The 22,275-nt window shown below is 44.5% G+C and overlaps 1 protein-coding gene and 1 pseudogene across 1 annotated transcript; both read right to left on the bottom strand.

The window, feature by feature from the left end:
• Nucleotides 1-301: 301 nt before the first annotated feature.
• On the bottom strand, nt 302-10,936 carry LOC120536503 (tripartite motif-containing protein 16-like). The gene is made up of 6 exons (XM_039764897.1): nt 10,436-10,936; nt 9,242-9,337; nt 5,013-5,234; nt 4,767-4,926; nt 4,616-4,675; nt 302-1,148 (listed from the first exon to the last, which is right to left on the bottom strand). The coding sequence occupies exons 1-6, from the start codon at nt 10,775-10,777 to the stop codon at nt 622-624; spliced, it is 1,407 nt and encodes a 468-aa protein (XP_039620831.1). The 5' UTR covers nt 10,778-10,936; the 3' UTR covers nt 302-621.
• Nucleotides 10,937-15,985: 5,049 nt separating this feature from the next.
• On the bottom strand, nt 15,986-22,002 carry LOC120536341 (annotated as a pseudogene).
• Between the last annotated feature and the right edge of the window lie 273 nt (nt 22,003-22,275).

The following is a 22,275-nucleotide window of genomic DNA, read 5'->3' as shown; positions in this document are numbered from 1 at the left end:
CCACTAATGCCATAGTGGTCAATGCCATCATCATGTTAGCTGAGTCTTGTGGAGAAGAAGGGGAAAGAACCAGTGGGAAGATGAAAAGAAAGGGACAGGTGCAGTCATCCATCTGCCCCTACATCTCTTCATTCAAGGAGTCCATATGAACCAGACATAGGATCACATGAAATCAATCCTAACCAGAAGGGAAGAACCCTGCCTTGGGTAGGGTGCAAGTCCAACCCAGCACGCTCATCAAATATAAGATTTAGGTAAGGAGCTTGGGATAAAAACATTAAGGATTGAGAAAGCATAGAAATTTCATAGATATTTGAACTTTATTTTAATAGAGTTGTGAGGCCGCCAAGCTAATCACTGAGCCACACTGAAATGAAAGAAGCTCAACTTCTTGAAGGGGGACGCCTAATGTCCTCTCAGTGGATGTCGGCTCACAGCCATCTGCTCTCATTGTTTTAACGCTGATGACCGCACAGAATGATGACTCAGAGAGCATCAATGGCACAATACCCAGTGGCAGGGGGCTTCTTAGATATTTAAGAATGAAATAAAAAATGAACTCCAATACATGACAGAAGACAAGAAGTGACCTGCCGATGGCACCAGTCACAGGCTAGATGGTTACAGAGGGCAGATTGTCACACTGGAGCGCTGTCCAACCCAAAACCCAGCATAGAGGGGCTCAGTGAAGGTGGCGTTGAACCTGTGGATGAGGGTCATTGTGTCTGAGACGCTATAAAAGGACAGAGAGCCAGCGGTGTAGTCGAGATGCAGGCCTATTCTTTGACTGGAGGGGACACTAATTTCTGTCTTTGTCTCATTGTGCCACACAGAGCAACTAAGACGAGAGCAGGACAAAATCCAGGACTGGTCATTGAAGCCAAGGCGGCACTCATAGCCATTTCCTTGCCTTCTGATTCCTTTATAAGTGACTCCCATCGCTGCCCCTTCTCCGCTCCAGTTGACCTCCCAGTAACAGCGAGTCCCACTCAGCGCCTCTTCACACAGAACTTGGAACCACCAGTCGAACCTGTCGGGATGATCAGGACATGGGGACACTATCCCCTGAGATATCACTTTCTTGTTCCTCTCTGACAGGCGAAGCCACGCGTTTGCTGTGTTGGGGTCAAAGGTGAGCGGACAGAAGTCTGAAAGGAGAGACAAGAAAACAAATCAGCTGTCATGGTGACACAAGAGGAGCAGAGCAGCAAACACTTTGTGACCTCCATGAATCTCTGAGTGTCACATGACTGCCATGTGCTACGTATGAGTCAGGGCTTAACTCCGGGCTGGCGTTCAGAAATCTCATTTATGTCTCTTGTAATGGTAATTATTTAGTTTTTGTATGTCAAAGTATCTTCTGCTATGTTCTTTGTCTACTATGGGTGGTTCCCCAGCGAGGTGGGACCACCAGCACATAACTGTAGTGGACTGCCCTCCGCCCTGTGAAGGCTGACGAATGAGCGCAGTCCCTTGCAGTTCATTGAATGTGCTGACAGTGGTGCGTTTGTGTGATTTCGACACAATTGACTGATTGTTCTGTGGTTTTGTGATTTTTTCTGGATTCTTAATGTTCTTCTTTGTTTTTGACTTCACCTTCTGAATTTGTGTATCAGGACATTGCTGCTGTGGGGTTAGGATTATTTAACTTTGGGAAATTAGGTGCATATACCTCTCTGGGTGTGTACCCGTTAATCCCCCACCTGCCCGAAGTTGAGGTGATTGTCACTATGAGGTTAAGGTTAGGGTTAAAGTTAGAGTTGGGGTCTTTGTTAGGCAACTTCTTTTTAGGAAGTAAAAATGAGAGGTTTGATTACACAATGGGAGGTCGGAAAATCAAGAGTCCACCTTATGTGAAGGATTTCGGAGTCATATTGGACTATCAACTGCCAGACAGTGTTGAGAAGCCATTAAGAAGGCTAACAGAATGTCAGGTTATATAGCGCCTTGATGTGTGGAGTACAAGTCACAGGAGGTTCTGTTCAAACTTTATAACACACCGGTGAGGCCTCATCTGGAGTCCTGGGTGTAAGTTGGGTCTCCATAAAGACATAGGAGCACAAGAGAAGGTCCAGCGAAGAGCGACAAGGCTGATTACGGGAGGCTACAGATGATGAGTTATGAGGAAAGATTAAAAGAGCTGAGCCTTTACAGAGATGAAGAGGAGATCTGACTGAAGTGTTTAAAATGATGAAGGGCATTAGTGCAGTGGACTGAGACGGTGACTTTAAAATGAGGTCATCAAGAACTCGGGGACACAGTTGGAAAATTGCGAAGGTGAATTTCTGCTATAATCCATTTTTCTTTAATATTTTATGTCACTGTCCTGAACAACACTGTTAAAGTCTCCATTCACATGTGTATGCTAAGTTTGGCACACAGGGGCTCAGCATTTAGAATTGCCAACCAAGCATAAACTAGATAGCCAGAGACAACTGGAGGATTGTATACTCAGCTTAAACACAGAGTCCTCTGTCAGTACAAAATCTTCTTTCCGTGTTGGGAGAATGAGAACCGGCATGTAAGCATTGTGATATTTCTGTATTTTGTGGAGGAGGAGTTCAGCCCCTACCTGCTCTTGTTTGGAGACAGAGAAGACCAGCAAGTGAAGCAGACAGTATTAAAAGGCTTGGACAACAGCCAGACCCTTTGAAGCAAGTGTCGGCAAAGTCCGAAAACCCTCTCAGCGTGGGGACGAAAAATGGCAGACTGTGTAGATCCAGATTCCCACCTGGATAAAAGTCTTTGTCATATGCTTCACGTCTGTAACCGCGTCAATCGTCAGTAAATGTGAGCTAAAGTATATTTTTTCTCATGTGATTCTTGTACCGCCGTAATCACGATGGGAGGGATATCACCTTTTCTGTCATGTTACTATATTGTTTAGTTACTTAATGTGTCACAATTTCAAAAGAACACATTTCCGGAGAGCTAATGCCTCTTAGGAAAACAATTTCACACAAACATTAGGAAGTTTCTCTTTACATAGAAAATCACAGACACTTGGAATAAGCGACCAAGTAGTGTGGTAGACAGTAGGACTTTAGGGGCTTTCAAAACTCAACTTGATGTTATTTTAGAAGAATGAAGAGGATAGGACTGGCAAGCTTTGGTTGGGCTGAATGGCCTGCTCTCGTCCAAATTGTTCTAATGTTCTTCCTTTCCTTTATGTGCTCCTCTGAGACATTTTCAAAAATAAATCTTTTCATTTCTATAGATTCTAGTATCTTTCTTTTTTGTGACTGACCAGGGTTTGACACAGTTATCCCCCTCTAGTGGTCATTTTGAAGATGTTTTGAGATTATTGCGCTTAGGACTTTTCTACCACATTGTTTCTCAACCACTGGGGTCATGAGATGGTATTGTTTATCGTGGTGGTGGATTGCGGTGGGCCGCCACTCCAACCATCATGCTTGACCCCCCCCCCAATCACTTTGACGATTGCACTCGATTCATCAAAGGGGACCCCTTCCTGGTGAGTCAGGAGATCCATATATGAAAAAAAAGTGGGTGGTGACACCAATGTTGTGCTACGTAACACTCACTGACTAAATGATCCCATTTTAAATCAAATATCGAAGCTCAATTAAATGATTGATATTCATGATGTGGCAGACGACCAGGGATCTTGCCCAACCATGACGCCTGGAAGAGGGTCGGACCACGGGAGGGGCACCGTTTTTCCCTGGGTGTAGGATGGGAGCCCCTTGGATTCCATCAGGGCCACGGAAAATGAGCTGAGGAGCTCAACCCTGTCGGGACCCATGGCCACCGCCAGTGGGCACCTGGACGGTCCTGGAGTCCTGGAGGACAGCAGTTCTGCCACACTAGGAAGTGCTGCCGGAAGACCTTCACTGAGCACCGGGAGCACATCTGGGGCAGAGTTGGGAGGAGGAAGACGAAGCTTGTGAGAGAGGAGTGGAGGTGGCTGAAGGAATAAGGACTGAGTTAATGTGAAGTTTGTGCACTGTCGTTGTGTTGTGTGTTGTGTCGCAAAATAAAGTGTGTGTTGTAGACATCTGGAGTCGTGTCTGCCTGTGGCCGGACTATCTTTTACAATGATTTAACATCAAAGTGCTGTGAGTCAGAGGTGTGGTTGTCATGAGGGTCAGCAGAGGGCGGCACTTCAATGGGATCCTAAGAGTCAGCTGTGTGGTGAGGTGAGGAGCGAAACAAATCCAACTCACGCACAGTGACAGCTGAAGTTTGTTTCTCTGGCGATTTAACAATTATGGAGATTTTAAAGCTTTTTCAGACTCGGGATCCCATTTGTTGCCCAAGTTTGTTCACTTTCAAGAAATTCATCTCTCCTACTATAGTCACCTGAAAGACAATTGATCAGTAAACAACTGAAATTAGTCAAAGAGAAAGAGCGCACAAACATGCATGTGGAGGGAAAGGCAGGGCAGGACATTCTGAACCCCTGAAGTCAGTCAGCTGGGGCGTCCATGAAGTTTTGTCCGTCTTGTGTGTTTATTTAAACTTCCAGTGGTCCATGGTGAACACTTATGGCCGCCTATCCTCGTTACACCACAGGACTCCTCTCAGGGACAGTAAACCATAAAAATCTCCATTTTTGATGACTTGCATTTAACAAAAGCAGAACAAGACTCACATTCTTCAAGTCCATTTCTACTGCTCGGATTCTGTGGGCTGCTTCCTGAAGTGTTGACACCTGAGGAAAAATAAAGACAGAATGTCAGCCTTGAGTGCTCAGGACATGCTGGGCAGCTTCTTCTTCAAGCAATGGAGGTCCCACTACCCACCAGCCTCACTGCTCGGCACAAACTCCCACCCACTGATCTCCCGGAGTTTCCTTTTCAGATCAGACAGGTTCGTCCTCAGACTCCCTGGTAGGACAAGTTCATTAACAGAGGCCTCGGGTGAGTCCTGATCTTCAGGAGGGGGACTAACAGATGAGTACATCTACATGAAGAAGAAAGGAGAACATAAGAGACAGCAACCCGTATGTCAAAGAGGCCTGCTGGTGTCCTTCAGATTCTCAGTCTCACCTGGAGGAAGTGGATGTGATCGTCTGTCTCTGAAAGCTCGGCCAGCTCAGCGTGTGTCCTCCTCAGCTTTCTGATCTCCTGTTCCAGTTGCATCATGAGCCGTTCAGCCTTGTGCAGTTCTCTGTCCTCGAGATCTCTAATCAGATTCAGGCCCACTGACCACAGAATCAGAATAGGAGCAAAAGTCTCCTCAAAGTCCCTCACTGCTGTCTCCGCAGTCCTCTGATTAGAAGGAAGCAGAACAGTGATGAGAGGAACAGCCGAGGTTCATTTCAGGTACAGTTTCATGACACTAAAATCTGTAGTGAACGCGATTTCACAAGTGTGGAACGTGAACCTCACTAGAAAGAGCATCTTTTGGGGGCTCTAAACACTTTTTTGCTTCGTAAAGCCTCACTCAACAGGAAATAACTCAACGAAACTTTGTCACTTTGCGGTTAAAGAACAAATATTAAAGTGACAGGCAGACACGTGCAAAATGAGTGCAGAGAAGCCCTTCCAGGAGCTAAACACCTTTCCTCCTCTATCAGTTTTCAGATTTTGCTAATCGTGAATCATCGTTTCTTTTTAAATATACTCTGAGTTTCACTGTGAGCTCAGTCTCACACAAATCACTGGCTCAACACTAAATTTTAAATTAAACTTAGTCCACGATATCTTAAAGGTGCTGTAAAACATGGAGATGCTCATACAGGGTGAGACAAGAAGAAGGTAAACATTTCAAACGTTTATTCTACAAAAACGCTACAAGATCAAATAAATGTCATTACGTTTTTTTAATGTCACACATTTTTTTTCAATGTGTTTTAAAAATGATGTCTCAGGGTGGTGGCCATCGTTAGCGATGCACTCTTCAAGATGATTTCTGAACACTCATATGACCCGTTCGGCCATTTCAAGGGGAATAGCAGAGATTTTGTGGCGAATAGCGTCCTTGAGGGTTTTTGAGGTCGTTGTGTGTGTGTATACCTTGAGAAGAAGTCACAAAGCGCAAGATCAGGTGAACGTGAAGGCCACCTAACATCATTGTGCAGGCAAATCAACTTCCCTGGAAACATCTCCCACAAAAAGCTGCTCCTCCAGGCATCCACCACATCCATCTCTTCCAGTTGGGGCCACAAAATGTTCTCAAGCATTTCAGTGTAATGTCTTGATGACGGTGACCATTGCTCCCCATCCTCAAAAAAGTAAGGCCCTACAATGCCAAATTCTGCAACAGCACACCAAACTGTAACACCTTCACTGTGGAGGAGTCTCTGATGAAGTTCATGAAGTGTTGGTTTCAGCCCAGTATCGAAAATTTGGCTTACTAACACAGCCATTCAAATGGAGCCTCGTCGCCGCATGTGACAATGGCATCTCGATGAAGGGTTTGCAGAATGTTCGCACACAACTCTCTACGGCTCTCCCAGTCTCTCTCAGTGAGGTCCTGCGCTGCCATCATTTTTTATGGATGGGAATGAAGGTCTTCAAGCAAAATCAAAGACGTGTTGGAAATGCCTGAGGCAGAAGTGCACTGAACCTCTAGGAGACGGCAAAATGGATGCCCTCCCAGCTTGCATTTTTTCAGGTGCTCGTACAGTCCAAGGACGGCCTGGAGATTTTCTGCCTAAATTTAGTCACCCACTGAAGAATTATTTTCTGATCTGGGACGTTTGAAGGAATGCTGACGTGCGTTTGGAAGGCGTGTTGTATAGTGATGATGGATTTGCTGTTTTTAAAGAACGTTTCGACAGCGAAAGCACGGTGTGCACCGGATCAAGACAGGTGTCCTACTGAAAACTACAAGGGATCACCTAATCACAGGACCCACCACCCCAACCCACTCGCGTGGTGACCTTGAGAAATGTGGTACTTTGTTTGGCTCACGCTGTATGAACACAGAAGAGAACGGAAATGTCAAAGGATAAATGTAGAGAGCAAAGGGATGGAAAAAGAGAATGGAAATCATCAGGGGCAGCTTTCTCTTTATATATTACAAGTTTTTAAATTCTAATTGAACACTTTCCAGGTGGGCATTGAAAAGGTCAACATAAAACGTTTAACAAGGCTAAATAGCGAAGGAAAAGTCGCCTAGGATGTAATGTTTAGTTTTATCAACTAGATGGCAGTAAAAACTGACATTCATCTTCCTCACAGTGTGGCATCAAATCTCAGAGTCATAAAGTGAATCCTCTTTCCAGGATGTTTGGTGAGTTGTTGACGACTCCGACGCTGCGCCGTGAAGTTAAAGAAAGTTACTAAGAGCGTGTCAGCCATGTGTGTTGGGGTGAAAGTAAGAAATAAGCACACGCTTTAAACTGAGATAAAATAACCAGTGCCTGTGTGCTTGTATGGGATACAAAATAACCAACTGGAACTTTTTATTTTAGTACGACTATAATCTGCTTTATATTAACTTCATGGTATTGATAAGAGTAGCCTCAGTGACGGGTAACAAAACCGTTTTCTGAGCTCTAGGTGGGGTGGACGGACATCGCCCCTCCTTATACAGAGTGGGTAGTCAGTACTATTAGATGGCGCTGAGCTGTGGGGTGGTCCCCCTTGGTCTCTGGAGCGCGCACCCCTTCAGTAGCACAAACAGCGCCCCTTTGTGTGTACACCATGTACTTAACAGAGCGTGTGACACTTGGTGTATGGAGGACTTTTACTTCCATACACAGCGTCCTGCAGGCAGCAACGCCCACTCAGTATCATCAGAGGTGATGGTCCCTGTCAGTGTCTGAAGTATGCACCCCCCCCCTCCAACTTTTATAAACGGTGCCCCTCAGATGACAGTGTCCTAACAGTGTCACCTAACAGTGTGATTGGCACTGTTGACAAGTTGTCCTTAAGAAGAATCTGAACGAGATGTCAGGACAGTTGAGCTGTTAGCTAAACAAACGGGTTTCATGGACTGATTGGTCCCCCCTTGTTTATTAAATTTCTTTTGTTTCTTCTGCCATTACTCACATTTTTTTCACGATGCACTTCAGCGTGACTCTCAGTGTCCTGCTGTTCTACCAGTTCTTTCAAACAGAACGACCTCATCAAGGTGCTGTAGAGAAGAGAGGCCTTGAGGGCACTTTCTGTGACATCGCTGTCAAGCACGCCAGTGTCCCAATGATCACGAGCTTCACAGCTGGCTTAAGAAGAAAAGACTCAACAAGTGCTGAAGGTGAACCACCTGAGATCGGTTTGTATGCTTTTAACTCCTAGTGCCTGATGGGTCTCGGTTCACTGAGACCACCAGATGTTCTTAAACTTGAGCAAGTCACCAGCGGGTTAGGGGGTCACTTTCATGCCTATTCCAGGCCCTGCTTTTCTGCAGGCCTCACAGAGGTGGAGAACTGGATGATGGTGAAGAAGAAAGTGAATGACTGTAAGCCGTAGCCCAGAATTCATTTCACCTTCTCATTATGGCGTATTGGTTGTAGACTGAGGGGGAAAAAATTCAAAGTGATCTGATTCAAGTTACATGTAAAGGGCTCGGAAAGTCTGAAGGTCTTGCAAATCCACTGGGACATCATGCAAAGTGCACTTAAACAGCTTAGCATGGCCTGCATTGGGAAGCTTTGAACGGCCTCATAGCCTCAGAATGATGGCGGGTGCAGAGACTTCATAAGGCCGTTTCTTGTATGTTTTCCTCAAGTACTTTGAGTAATAAAAAGGATGTTGACTTTTTCATCTGACTAAGAAATCCGTCGACAGCCTCAATGAAAATAAAAATCAGCCTTAAAGGAGTTAAAGGTCTAATATTTTGCTGTGGATATTCATATCTTAATTCTTAGGATATATCATTTTATTTTGTGTCTTTGAGTAAAATCTTTATATTATGTATTGTCACACGCATGCGTTTAGTAGACTCAGCTTATGGGCTGAAATAGATGCAGTTACTGTGGCTGGTGCAAAGTCCAAGAAAGAACTGATTTAGAGATGCAAAGATGGCGGTCTTAAAGCCCGGGACCGGAAGTGATGTCATCATAGGTGCCAGAACCCGGTGGGATTTCCTGTGAATGGTCTGCAGAGGACTGAGAGAGAAAGTCAGTGCCCCTCACTCCCCACTGGTCTGGCGTGAAATTTCACTAATCAGGCCCATTGGCTGCGTCCCATTCGCATGTGTGTGACAGGAGGATCCTCCCAAACCTTTGATGGTGTTTGTGTCCTTATTTTACAATATAATTATATTTCACAATACACTTGACATTCATTTCTTTCATTTCGCAAGGTGAAGAGGACACAAGACTCACCTTAATCCTCTCTGCTTTCTCATCCATCTCCACCAGTTTGTTCTGTTTCTCCTCAATTCTCCTTCTCATTTCAGCCTTTGTGTTTTCCAGTCCAGCCTGTGAGGAGGCAAAGTGAGGAGACATCTGAGGAAAGGGCTGAGAAGGAAAAGTGGAGTGCAGCAGGGAAAGAGAAGGACAGAAGGAGGACAAGAAAGGAAAGCAGAGAAAGTGGACGACATCTTGGAGATGAATGTTTGAGCGACTGGACTGCAGAGAGGACTGTGGGTGACTGGGAAAGAAGAGGGAAAGTAAAAACGGACCACTGGAATAGGTGGAACAGTTGCTAAAGAGGGGGCAAATACTTTCTCACAGCACCGTAAAAAACTAAATAAAACAATAATTAATAACAAAATGCACCTGATAATATGTAAAGAGCAATCAAAAATATAAATAGAATGCAAAACATCTGAGCCAGTGAGGAAACTTGGGTTATTTCATAACTTTTTTTTAATGACATGATGGTCACCGGGGTGGCACGGTGGCGCAGTGGGTAGCGCTGCTCCCTCACAGTTAGGAGAGCTGTGTGGGGTTTGCATGTTCTTCCCCGTGTCTGTGTGGGTTTCCTCCGGTTACTCCTGTTTCCTCCCACAATCCAAAGACATGCAGGTTGGGTGAAATGACGATTCTAAATTGCTCCTAGTGTGTGCTTGGTGTGTGGGTGGGTGTGTGTGTACGTGTACCCTTAGATGTGCTGGCGCCCTGCCCAGGGTTTGTTTCCTGACTTGCTGGCTGGGATTGGCTCTAGCAGACTCCCTGTGACCCTGTAGTTAGGATATAGCAGGTTGGATATTGGATTGGTTGGATGAATGGTCACCAAATTGGCCTGTGCAGAAGTTCATCTCCAGCCCTGACTGCCATTCAAGTCTTAAGGACATGTTTGTTCTCCCACCATTTTCCTCCCATCATAGTACATTTTGCCCTATGATGAACTGAGTGAGAACAGCGAAAGCCAGCAGGGGCTGAGAACTCAAGATGCACCAACGTCTGTCCTTCTTGTGTCTTTGCAGGACATTCTTTGAGGAATCCTAGAGGACCCCTCACTCTGAGAAGAACTTTAATAAAACTGAGCCCTTTAAGACCACAGTAACACCTCACTGTCTACGACGCCATCTCCATCATGAGAGTAACCTCTACCACTCCTAGTCCTACCCTTACCTGTCGCTCCGCTCTCTCCTCCTCAGGTGTCACAATGTCATGGCTCCTATGTTCAGTCACCGCACACATCGAGCAGACGCAGGTCTCATCGGTCCTACAGAAGATTTCCAGAACTCTCTGATGTCTTGTGCAGATTCTGTCGTTGAGGTTTCTAATCGGCTCCATCAGATTGTGTGTCCTCAGCGCTTCAGAGACCCTGTGAGGTTGGAGATGAGTCTCACAATAGGAGGCCATGCAGGTCAGGCAGGTCTTCACGGCGCTCAGTTCTGGCCCAGGACACACGTCACAGAGGACAGAGCCAGGCCCGATGTTGCTCTGAGATGTCGAGTCAACAGCGTCCATGTCTGTCAATGTCTCTTTAATCTGCACTTAGAACCGCTGTGGTCCCCTGCCGTCTCCGAATATTCCCAGTAACCTATAATACAGTCCAGACAGACGCTGCATTTAATAATTGGCCTACCAGCGTCCTCAAAACCTCCAGACACACTGAGAAAGGCGACTGATCAGCAGACAGGGTGCTTCTTGGTGCTTCCTGTATAGATGAGATCCGGCCTGGCACACCCACATGGGCCGTACTGCTGAAGAAAAGCAGGCTCAACAAGCAGCACATCTCTTTGAGGGCATAAGGACACACCTGCAGTCATGGTGACTATAAATAATTAGAGCTTCATTGTCGTTTATCGAAAAATCTTTACTTTCAGGTTTTCTCTCATTCCATCTTGTCGTAAAACCTACATGGGCCTTTATGGCTGACTTATTATCAAATGTAATACCTGCTAATCGCAGGCGTCAGATCTACAGTGATGATCATCTGCACTGAGGACGGCTGTGAAGCAGAGGCAGGACAGAAGCTGACGAGCTGCCTCAGGGTTCCTGATCGGCAGGCAGGGAAGGTCAGCTGGAGATTAAGCCTGACACTCCACGCCAGCGTTACCTCCGAAGACATGAGAGCTAAACAAGCGACACATCCCTTTGAAGGCCTACGAGTAAACACACCAATTGTGATGGCGGGTCTCCAGTGTACCACACTATCAGTATCAAACTCCTTTGTGACAGACAGCTGAAGCCTCCACAGGGCCTAATGGCCATTAAATTTGGATTAAAACAATTTGAACTCTCGACTTCTAGGAAAGTCTAGTAAATGATAACTAAGATACACCAGGATTTGCTCTAAAGTCTTGTGGGCACCTTCATAAAACCTTTTGGGGGGTTTAAATACATTTTTATCTCTCCACTGTGATACCGTAGATCATTTGTGAGCAGTGTTTTTACATTAATAGTTTAGTTTTGGGATAAACACAAATATATGTGCTGCCGCAGCTCTGCAGCCTGACAGTAAGGAGACCGGGGTTCACATCCCGAGTGCAGTCCATCTGAGCGACTTTGGTTACTCATGATGGGTAGAACAGCAAGGAATGCTGTCCACATGTTGTTATCTGTTCCTCAGCTCATGTTGTTTGTAGTGATGGCCGAGAAAATGGAGATGACCACAAAGTTCCTGAAGTGGTAGGCTTCAACAATAGTAATCAATATAAAACTGCAAATAAAAAAATCTCCAATTATTTATGTGACATAATCCAGCTGTCAGGTATCCAGTTGTTTGCTCACAACATTCCAAACACATGCATTTTGCTAACATCTTGGTAAATTCCAGAAAATCTTCTCATGAAGGACTGAAGAGTCCATGCAAATGGAATTGAGCTTCTGAATTAAAGACCCAGCTCTCCTCTCATTCTTTGAATTGACCTTCTCCGAGCAGAAGAACCGTAGATGTGCACAAATACCAGGCTGACTTTCGACATTCATTGTAACATCTCTTCTTGGTTGTCTTTAAAAATGAATTGCTAGCTGCACAGTGGACTCAGAAAGTCTTTAAACCCCCTCAAAACTGCAGGTATGTCTGAACCAAAAGCAGCACTGCTGCTGATTGAAGAAATTATAGAAAGTGTCCAGCTCTGATTCCTGATGGCAGAGGTGCTGCGACCAACTGCTGAAGCTGTGGGTGATCGGGGTGTTGGACAACATGGCTCCTTGAATAAACAGCGTCCTGATTATTGTGTTCGCTCAGGTTTGCTTCCTCTAATAGTGCATTTTGTCTGAAGTTCTGCCCCATTCATTGTGTAAAATATGCAATAACAGAGAATTACATTAATAATAAATAATAAATTAATAATTAATAACAAAATCCATCCATCCATTCATTATCCAACCCGCTATATCCTAACTACAGGGTCACAGGGGTCTGCTGGAGCCGGTGCACAAGGCAGCAAACAAACCCTGGGTAGGGTGCCAGCCCACCGCAGATAACAACATCCATCCAATAATATTTAAAGGACAATAAAAAGGTTTTTTAAAAAATGAAAACACGTCAGAGCCAGTGATGAAGGCCTTTCCTAACATTTTCTTAATGACATGGTTCTTCTCAGTCCTAAAGACATGTTTGCTGTCCCACCGATTTCTTCTAATCACATTTCATTTTACTTCCCTGGTAAACTGATTGAGAACAGCAAAAGCCAGCAAGGTGCGAGTATTGTAGACATCTCCATGCCTGTTCTTCTGCTGTGTTTGTAGGAACCTCATTCAGAAAGGACAAACCCTAGAGGACAACACACTCGGATAATGAATGTCATGAAACTCAACCCTTTAAGCCCACAATGACACCTCTCCTCTCCCCGACATGATCTTCTCTTCCCAGTTAACACTTCTGGTTCCTAATGCTCTCCTTACCTGTTTCCTCGCTCTTTCCTCATCCAGTGTCACCAGATCATGACTCCTATGTTCAGTCACCACACACATTGCGCAAAGAAAGCTCTTGTCAGTCCACTACAGAACATTTCCAGAACTTTGTAATGTCTTGTGCACATTCTCTTTCCAAGATTACTAATCGGCTCCTCTAGTTTGTGTCTTTTTAGCGCTTCCGCTCATAGCAAAAGTTAGATCTGTTATAACTCTGCAAGAGGCTGAAAAGTTAGTTTTGCTTTTAGTCGACTACGTTACTGTAACGCACTCCTCTCAGGACTACCCAAGAAAGACATTAATCGGTTGCAATGAGTGCAGAATTAGGCTGCCAGAATCTTAACACACCAGTCTTAGCGTTGTTGCATTGGCTACCTGTGCCATTTAGTACTGACTTTAAAATGCTGCTAATGGTTTACAAAGCCTTAAATAATCTCGCTACGTCCTTCCTGTCACCTTACACTCCAAGTTGTACCCTTAGATCTTAAAGTGAGTGTCTGCTTAGAATTTCAAGAGCTAAACTTACAAGAAGTGATGAGGCGACCTCCTGTTGCTAGGCACCTAAAATCTGGAATACGAGTTTATTGATAGAAATACGGCAGGCTAATACGGTGGAGCACTCCATTAATTTGTAATGGCTTTCTCATGGCTTAGTGTATTGTTGTTAAGCTATATGTGCATTAAATTGTCATTTTCATCATGGCTGTGCAACCCGTACTACTCCCTACTATTCTCTGCTGTTCTTTGATGATTTGCACCTCCACCACCTGATCAGGGCACCGTGCAGTCCTTACACTGATGGATTGAAGGCCAGAAGTCCGCATGCCCACCATCATCAAATTCTTTCATGTGAAGCCTGAATGCCCTGAGGACTGATTTACATCATTTATGTTGTAATAGAAACAATTTTGGTGTCTCCCTGCAGCGTTCCCTGGTGGCCCCCACGGTATCCAGCAGGGCTGTGAAACCGAACTCCATTGTCCATGATGCCCTGCGGGCACTTCCATGTTTCAGGGAGGACTCCATCTGGCGGTGTGGATGTATTGGCCAGGATAAACGGCTGGCCACCTCTCACACTACCTATTGCCTTTTGTTCTTGTTTGCACCATTGTGCACCTTTTTATGCTGACTTGCTGGCTCCAATATTAAATATTGCCAACTGGTTGGCACGTCAACATTTTTTTTGGACTTTTTCAGACTGTGCCATCATGGTGGATATATCTTGGTCTCTTGATCACTTTGCTGTTGACAGACAACCACAGGACAAGACCACCATGTTTCTCTTACCTAAAATGTTCTGAATTTCCAGACCAGATCAGGTCATCAGCTTTTGATTAAGACCAGCATCAAGTTCTAGCCCCAGTAATTTACGAGTAATCCTGTGACAGACGGGCAGACTTTAGGATTTTATATGTGTAGACTAAACCTTATAAATAATGAAATTACAATAACTACAAAAAATGAAAAACAAATAATAAAAATCACATGAGCACATGTAAATAAAAATAGGCAATAAAAGAGGGAGGCCTGAAAGATGAGGCCAAATGGTAAAATGAATTATTAAGGAAACAGAAAAAAAAATCATAAATAATTACAAGTGCAGGTGGTAAATATTCACATAGAAATTGTAAGGTTTAGGAATAACAGTGAAAAAAGTGAATTTGATAATGAAATAACAAAATACTGGCTTGGGATTCTCCATAAAGGACGGTTTGGGAAGTGCCAGACATAAGTATGTCCATCCATCCATCCATTGTCTAACCCGCTGAATCCGAATAGGGTCACGGGGGTCTGCTGGAGCCAATCCCAGCCAACACAGGGCACAAGGCAGGAACCAATCCTGGGCAGGGTGCCAACCCACCGCAGACATAAGTATGTCTCCCTTTTTTATTTTTAGTTTCATTCTGGACATTTTTTAGTATTTTCATTTTTATTGTTCTCATCTCATCATCTTCTTTTTTTACTGCTGCTATCATTTTGGACTCTGAATAGTCAACCATTGATTGCGACTGCAGAGGCCTGATAACCATAAGTCATGATGGGTGACATCAACGGGGCACCAAATAAAGATCACGCCATGCTATTCCAGATTGTCCAAGGTTGCGGATAACATCCAAACAGAATTGTCCATGCGTTCCATAGTTTGTTTAGGGTTAAAACCTCACACAGGGAATAGGCCTTGATCTTCTGCTACATTTGTTTGATAGCGAAGTTTGGATTGTGTATTGGACTTGGGTACAAGATTCTATAGACTTTAAAGTTTTCAAACTATGAGTGTATTGTACTATTTGGATTTGGCGTCTTTCTGTTCATCTTCCTTGGCCTGTTTTAATTAGTTAGGCAGGATTTAAAAAAAGTAATAAATGTAAAGGACTTTACCAATCAGTTCTGACTTCTGACTTGCACTTGCTCCTAATATGAACAAGCCAAATAAAGAATTCATTTCTGAATGACACTGACTCATCTCACATGGCCTTGCTATCCCCACAACTTTGCTTGCCATTTGACTTCAGGCTGGATTTCAATTTTAAACAGTTAGGAGAGCGCCACCATGTGTGCATTAGGGCATGAGAGGCCAAATGGATGTCAGCTCATGGTCATTTCTTCATTTACTTGATGACCCTTAGTGAAAGATGGAGTATCCACTGACCAGAGGGAGGAATGCCTGGGTGTCCAGTAGGTATGTGTGTGAGGTACCAGGAATGAAATGATAAAATGAAATCCAGCAGGATCCATGGAGTTTTCCTCTTCACTCCAAAATAGCAAGGTAGCCTGTGTGACAGAAGACATGAGGTGGCCTGCAGATGACACCAGTCAATGCTCAGAGGGGTACAGAGGACAGATTGTCACACTGGAGTTTGGTGAAACCCAAAACCCTGGATAGAGCGGCTCAGTGAAGGAGGCGTTGAACCTGTGCATGAGGGTCGTTGTGTCTGAGACGCTATAAAAGGACAGAGAGCCAGCAGGACAGTCCAGAAACACACCAATTCTGCGACTGAAGGGGGCAAAGGGCAAAAATGTGGGTTATTTTGTTATTATGCCACACAGAGAAAGAGGAATTAGAGCAGGACAAACACCAGGACTTGTCACTGAACCCAAGGAGACACTCGTCACTCCATTCTTTCCTTCTTATTCCATTGTATGCAACTCCGATCTCGACTCTGTCTCCAGTCCACTCGACCTCCCAGTAAAAGCGACTCTTGCTCAGACCCTCTTTGCCCAGAACTTGGAAACTCGTATCAAATCTGTCAGGGTGGTCAGGGTAGCCAGTAACCGTCTTCTCAAATGTCACCTTCCTGTTCCCTTTTGACAGTTGAAGCCATCTGTTTGCCGTGTTGAGGTCCAGGGTGAGCGGAAATGAGTCTGAAAAGAGAGACGAGAAAAGAAAACGAGTGGAGTTATCTGCTGTCATTTGTGATGCCGGAGACTTAAAGTGATGAAAGCAGAACATCAAACACAAGGAATTTCATGTGTGACTTTCATGAGTGTCACGTGATGTTGTTCCTCAGCACCAGGAGACTCAACAAATACCACAACATGCCCACCACAAGGGGGAAAATCATCACACCCTGAGAGATCAGAAATCCATCCATCCATCCGTCCATCTATCATCTTCTGCTTATCTGAGATCAGGTCGCGGGGGCAGCGGCTTGAGCAGAGATGCCCAGACTCCCCTCTCCCCGGCCACTTCTTCTAGCTCTTCTGGGGGAATCCTGAGACGTTCCCAGGCCAGCTGGGAGACATAGTCCCTCCAGCGTGTCCTGGGTCTTCCCTGGGGCCTCCTTCTGGTTAGACGTACCCAGAGCACCTCACCAGGGAGGCGTCCAGGAAGCATCCTGATCAGATGCCCGAGCCACCTCATCTGACTCCTCTCGATGCAGAGGAGCAGCGGCTCTACGCTGAGGTTTTAACCCTAAGCCTAACCCCTCCCGGATGACTGAGCTTCTCACCCTATCTTTGAGATATGAAATCCTATCGATCAAAATCAAAATGTGAGACAAATATTCATATTCAGAAAAGACGTTCTAAACTGGAGAATCAACAAGAGTATTTAACCAATTCAACAACAAGAAAAGGGAATCCATGTACTTGGTTATGGTTTGTGGTGCACTTTATCATGTCACATCATGACTAACGTGGGCAGCAGGCGGTGTTCTAACAATGGGAGCTCAAAATAACACTGGCGGTAAATAAATAAATTGGTGGCAGAAACAGTGTGAATAATTATACACCAATCAGTCACACCACTAAAACCAGTGACAGGTCAAGTGAATACCATGGATTATCTAATTCCGCTGGCACCTGTCAAGGGGTGGGATATATTAGGCAGCAAGTGACCAGTCAGTTCCTGGAGTTGATGGGCTGGAAACAGGAAAAATGAGCAAGCGTAAGGATCTGAGCGACTTTGACAAGGGCCACATTGTGATGGCCAGACCACTGGGTCATCGTGCCTCCGAAACAGCAGGTCTTGTGGGGTTGGTCCCAGTATGCAGTGGTTAGTGCCTACCAAAAGTGGGCCAAGGAAGGATAAACATTTCACGGGCACCCTGAAAAATTATCAGTTTGAAAATTGATATCAATTTGGGATTTTTTGCTGAAACTGAACAAAACGGCTACCAAAATTTTGTCGGATGCAAACTGAGAATTTATGTGGAGAAATACATGTGACGTGCAAATGTGTTCCAGTGGCACAAACAATTTAGTGGAGGTTGAGAGGATGGAAAAGATGATCAACATCCTGGGAAACCATGCACTGTAAAATTCAACCAGAAAGTGCAAAATTCAAAAAAATCAAATTCCCAAGAAATCGACAATGATTGAGGATTTAGAACGACTGCAGAAATGGTCCACGTCGAGAGATTGTCAGGAAAAGTTTGTACAACAATCTGAACATAACGAAAGTTTGTGCCAGGGTTGTCCCAAAGCTTCTGACCTCCCCAACCTAAAAGAAAATCTCAAACAAATTTGTGCTGACATGTTTGGGCACATTGAAGCAGACATGAAATTTTGAAAAGAAGGTCATCACATGCAAAGAGACGTGGATCTCCGAGTACAAACCTGAGATGAAACAACAGTCAGTGCACTGGAAAACACCAACGATGAGGAGAGCACAACAAAGCAAAGCAAGTCCAAACTCAAGCCATGTGGATTGTTTGCTTTAACATCACGGGTGCCATTTTGGAGAAGTGGGTTGCAGATGGAGCAACAAGGAACCAACACAACGACAAACGGGTTCTGGAAATGTTTCAAGGAAGGTTCAGAAGGAAAAGGTCACAGCTGTGGGGAAACGGTTTCATCCTTTGTGGAATGAATGTTTGATTCATTAAAATGAATTTACAGTAGCAGTCTCCTGCTTTAATAGCCACCACGCCTTGTAAAATCAGGAGAATCTTTGGCCACCCATTGTATTACTGGAATAACTGATGACACAACTCCCCGGTGGGAAAACCTTGTAGTGATGTGGCACTTGGCATTTCTGTCTGTCTCATTCTGTAGAGGAAAAGAGAGAACACCAGAATGTGTGCCTTGAGTGTCCACGACTTGCTGGGCGTCTTCTTCTCCTCCTCCTCTGTCCTCTGAGCCTCTTTGGATTGACTGAGGACGCCCCAATTCATCGGCCTCACTGGTCTCCAAAAATTCCAAGCTGTTGCTCTCCTCCAGATGCTTCTTTACAACAGAAAGGCTCCGTCTCAGAAATTCAAAAAGGAAATCTCCAAAAGGATCAATGTTAGACCTGAAATCATCTCCAGGAAGGTCACAGAGAACTTCTACGTGAGGAGGAGAGAAGAAAAGAGGGAATGAGAGACAAAGACTTGCGTGTCAAGAGATCTTCCTGGTGTCCCGTAGACCCCTCACCCTTAGGTCATCCGTCTGTGAAAGCTCGGTCAGTTCAGCACTTGTCCTCCTTAGCTCCTCGATCTCCTTCTCTAGCTGCTCCATGTGCCCTTTTGCCTTTCTCTCTTCCCTCCTTCTGTGATGTGTAATCAGGCCAATGACCTCTGATGTAATCCTGTCAATAGACTGAAGGAGAAACTTGAATCACAATAAGATGGTTTCTTAATCGTATGGATGCATTCCACAAATTGCTGAAGATCCCTTCATTTCAAATTATTTTCTTGGTGAAGGAACTGCTGTAGTCCACTGTGGGCCATTTGAGAGAAGCCAAAACAGAAACATGGAATGTATTCAGTCTTGAAAAAGAGCAACACACGTATCATTGTTCAGCTTTGTTTTCTCCCAGTACACACGTCACAGGGCACATCATCAGGTCCGGCGTGACTCGAAGAAAGAGTGACATCGACTTCCACATCTTTCAGTCTCTCTATTATATCTTTTAACATGGCATTTCTGTTACTCTCAGCACTCACGTTACACATCTGTCTGCACCGAGGATAGCTGAAGGCCTCCTCTTTATCCAGCTTGTCCAGATACTCCTTGATACAGACCATATGGAAAACATGTCCACACGACATAGTGATCAGCTCCTTCAGGACCCCCAGACACAGTGGGCAGGAGGAACGATCAGTCAACAAGGAAGAAATACTCGTTGACGTCATGAGTGGAGATCTGACAGCCTTTGAAAGTGAAGGAATGAAGTTTACAATAATAATAATATTAACTTCACGCCCTTGATGGTGCGCAGACACAACCACTCTTACTACGGTCTGAGTCCCAGCCAGGGCCGGATTAATGTGGGTGCTCTTGATGCTGGAGCATTAGGCCCATTCCTAACATAGGCCCAGATGAAAACAGACGAGAATTTTCCGGAAGCTGAACGGTTTTCCTTTGCTATATTAACCTCAAAATAATTCTTAGAATTAAATTTGAAGTCCAACTTTCAGACGCCTAGACACAGCATTACTTATTATACAGTTACTGTTGTTCTTTGCGTAACTACAGTATAACATCGTTGTGTTTATTGTTAACCGAAGATTTCAAGTTAATGCTATCAATTTTACATTTAACAGTTTACTTTGTAATTTAGCTGCGTTTTTTGCAATATCTTGGGGATTCTTGCCACTTTATTATTTTTCAGTAAGTGCCATGTAGTAAATTTTTCACCTTGAAAGTTAGTTGTACGGTAAAAATCGATGACTATTTAAATGGTTATCTGTAAAGGGTAAAACTAAAAGCCAGCCCGCTTTCAAAATCCTCGACAGGATTCTGGTCTATTGTGAAATTTAAATCGTGGACAAATCTTTACCCTCAAGAGCCTGAACTGAGTCACTTTGACCCAATGTCTCTGCAAATTCATTTTTTCTTACTCTGTTTTGGAAGAGAAGTGCAAAATTTTGTGTATTTCATTGTTAGGTTTTCTGCATTAAGTGCACTTTTCAGACAATTGCTATTGAATGTTGATGTTACGTAGTTTAATGTTAATCTCGAGTTGTTACGATACTACGTCGTTATTATTATTCATGTTCAATGAAGGCTGGCTGGTTGCGTTACAAGCAATTAAGGCTCCTTGGTCGGTCTGAGTGCGCATGTACGGTGAGTGCCGAATGCACGTGCACCAGTGCTGAGAAAAAAAATAGGTCTATTTTACGCTGCAGCATCAGGCCCAATTTTGTCTTAATCCAGCCCTGGTCACTGCCAAGTCCATGTTCAAATTTACTGTTGTGTGTAGAGTACGTAGTGTGCGGAGTTCAATCAGATTCTTACCTCAACATCTTCTCACAACAGTAACAATAAAATATTACCAAAGAAAGAGACAAAAAACAAAGTGTACATAGAAGAAATAGGCATACATACTGTACTAGCTGTTCGCCGCGGCTCCACCCGTGTAGTAGTGAAACAGGACAGTGAGAAGGACCCCCCGCCCGGCTCCCCACTCCTGATGTTATGCTTCCCCCACCCCTTGGCCCGCAGCCTCTCTCTTGGATTAGCGTGAATATATCGCTCCTGCAAGTGAACTATGATTCTTAGCGTGATGAGAGAAATTACAAAATCAACCGGAATGTTCAAGCAAATTATCGAAAAAAACCCGATGTAAAGCCATGAAGTAGTTCTCTCGTTCGCTAGCCATGCGGATGTAAGGTACTCAGCCTGCTGCGTGTCTCTCGGATTTGCGCACATAAATTGGTACTGCAAGCAAACTATGATACTTAGCACAATGAGAGAAATCACAAAATCAATCGGAATGTTCAATCCCAATCTAAATCTGCTAAGTAGTTCTCTCCTGAAAAGCGGACAGACAGCCAGACAGACAGCCAGACAGACATACGTTGGGTTTTACATATAGAGAGAGAGTCTTCCTATCTCACTGTTCTGTTAATTTAATTCATTTTATTAAGTACTGGATGGTGAAATGTCTAACAAAATCTGAAGGATCCTACAGTCGGCCCCCTGTTGTCAACTCCAGGTGACTTGTCCCTTCCCCAGTCCGCTCCTTACCTTTCTCTCAGTTATCTCCTCACTTTTGTGTTCAATCTGCGCACACATCGGGCAGACGCAGCTTTTTCGGTCCTACCGGACATCTCCAGGAGTCTCTGGTTCTTTGAGCAGAGCTTCTCTTTGAGGTTCCCAGTGGGTTTCTCCAGTTTGTATAACTGGAAGGCTGCAGGTTCCAAGTGAGCTTTGCCGACCCCCATTTCCTTTACATCTTCAATCAGATTCCTAAGGGTTGTGTTTTTGTAAATCTTTGAATGAAATTCCATTCTGCACTGAGGGCAGCTGTAAGACCCCCTTGAGACTAACTGATCCAAGTACTTAATAATGCATTCCATACAGTAGTTATGTCCACATGGGATAGTAACCAGGTCCTTCAGGACCTCCAGACACACTGGACAGGCGTAGTGATCAGAAGACGGAGAAGGTTTAGCTGCTGCCATCATGAGAGGAGACGCTGATTGACCTGCAGAAATTAAAATGAAAGGAACTCAACTCTCTTGGCAGAACGAGGCCACACCTGTGGTTATACTCTTGTGATTTCCTCACACAGTAGGGTCACTAATATAACAGCCTCAGTTTTGGATTGTTGCCCTTAATTACACATTGTGAAAATGAAGGCTCCTCAGAAGGCAGGATCTTCTTCTTTTGTATTCCTGAAAAACAGAACAACAACAACTGCTTCTTCATATTAAGGGGTTCAGGCCAGGAAATCA

The sequence above is a fragment of the Polypterus senegalus genome, chromosome 10 (assembly GCF_016835505.1).
Source record: "Polypterus senegalus isolate Bchr_013 chromosome 10, ASM1683550v1, whole genome shotgun sequence".
In the NCBI taxonomy this organism is placed as follows: domain Eukaryota; kingdom Metazoa; phylum Chordata; class Cladistia; order Polypteriformes; family Polypteridae; genus Polypterus; species Polypterus senegalus.
This window is presented reverse-complemented; position numbering and strand designations above follow the sequence as displayed.

Excerpts from the sequence above, each read along its gene's own strand:
- LOC120536503 (XM_039764897.1), bottom strand. The coding sequence starts at position 10,777 with ATGGACGCTGTTGACTCGACATCTCAGAGCAACATCGGGCCTGGCTCT. Across the intron at positions 4,676-4,766 it reads TGTGCCGAGCAGTGAGGCTG|GTGTCAACACTTCAGGAAGC; the intron begins GTGGGTAGTGGG and ends ATTTTTCCTCAG. Across the intron at positions 1,149-4,615 it reads TAGAAATGGACTTGAAGAAT|ACTTCTGTCCGCTCACCTTT; the intron begins GTGAGTCTTGTT and ends CTCTCCTTTCAG.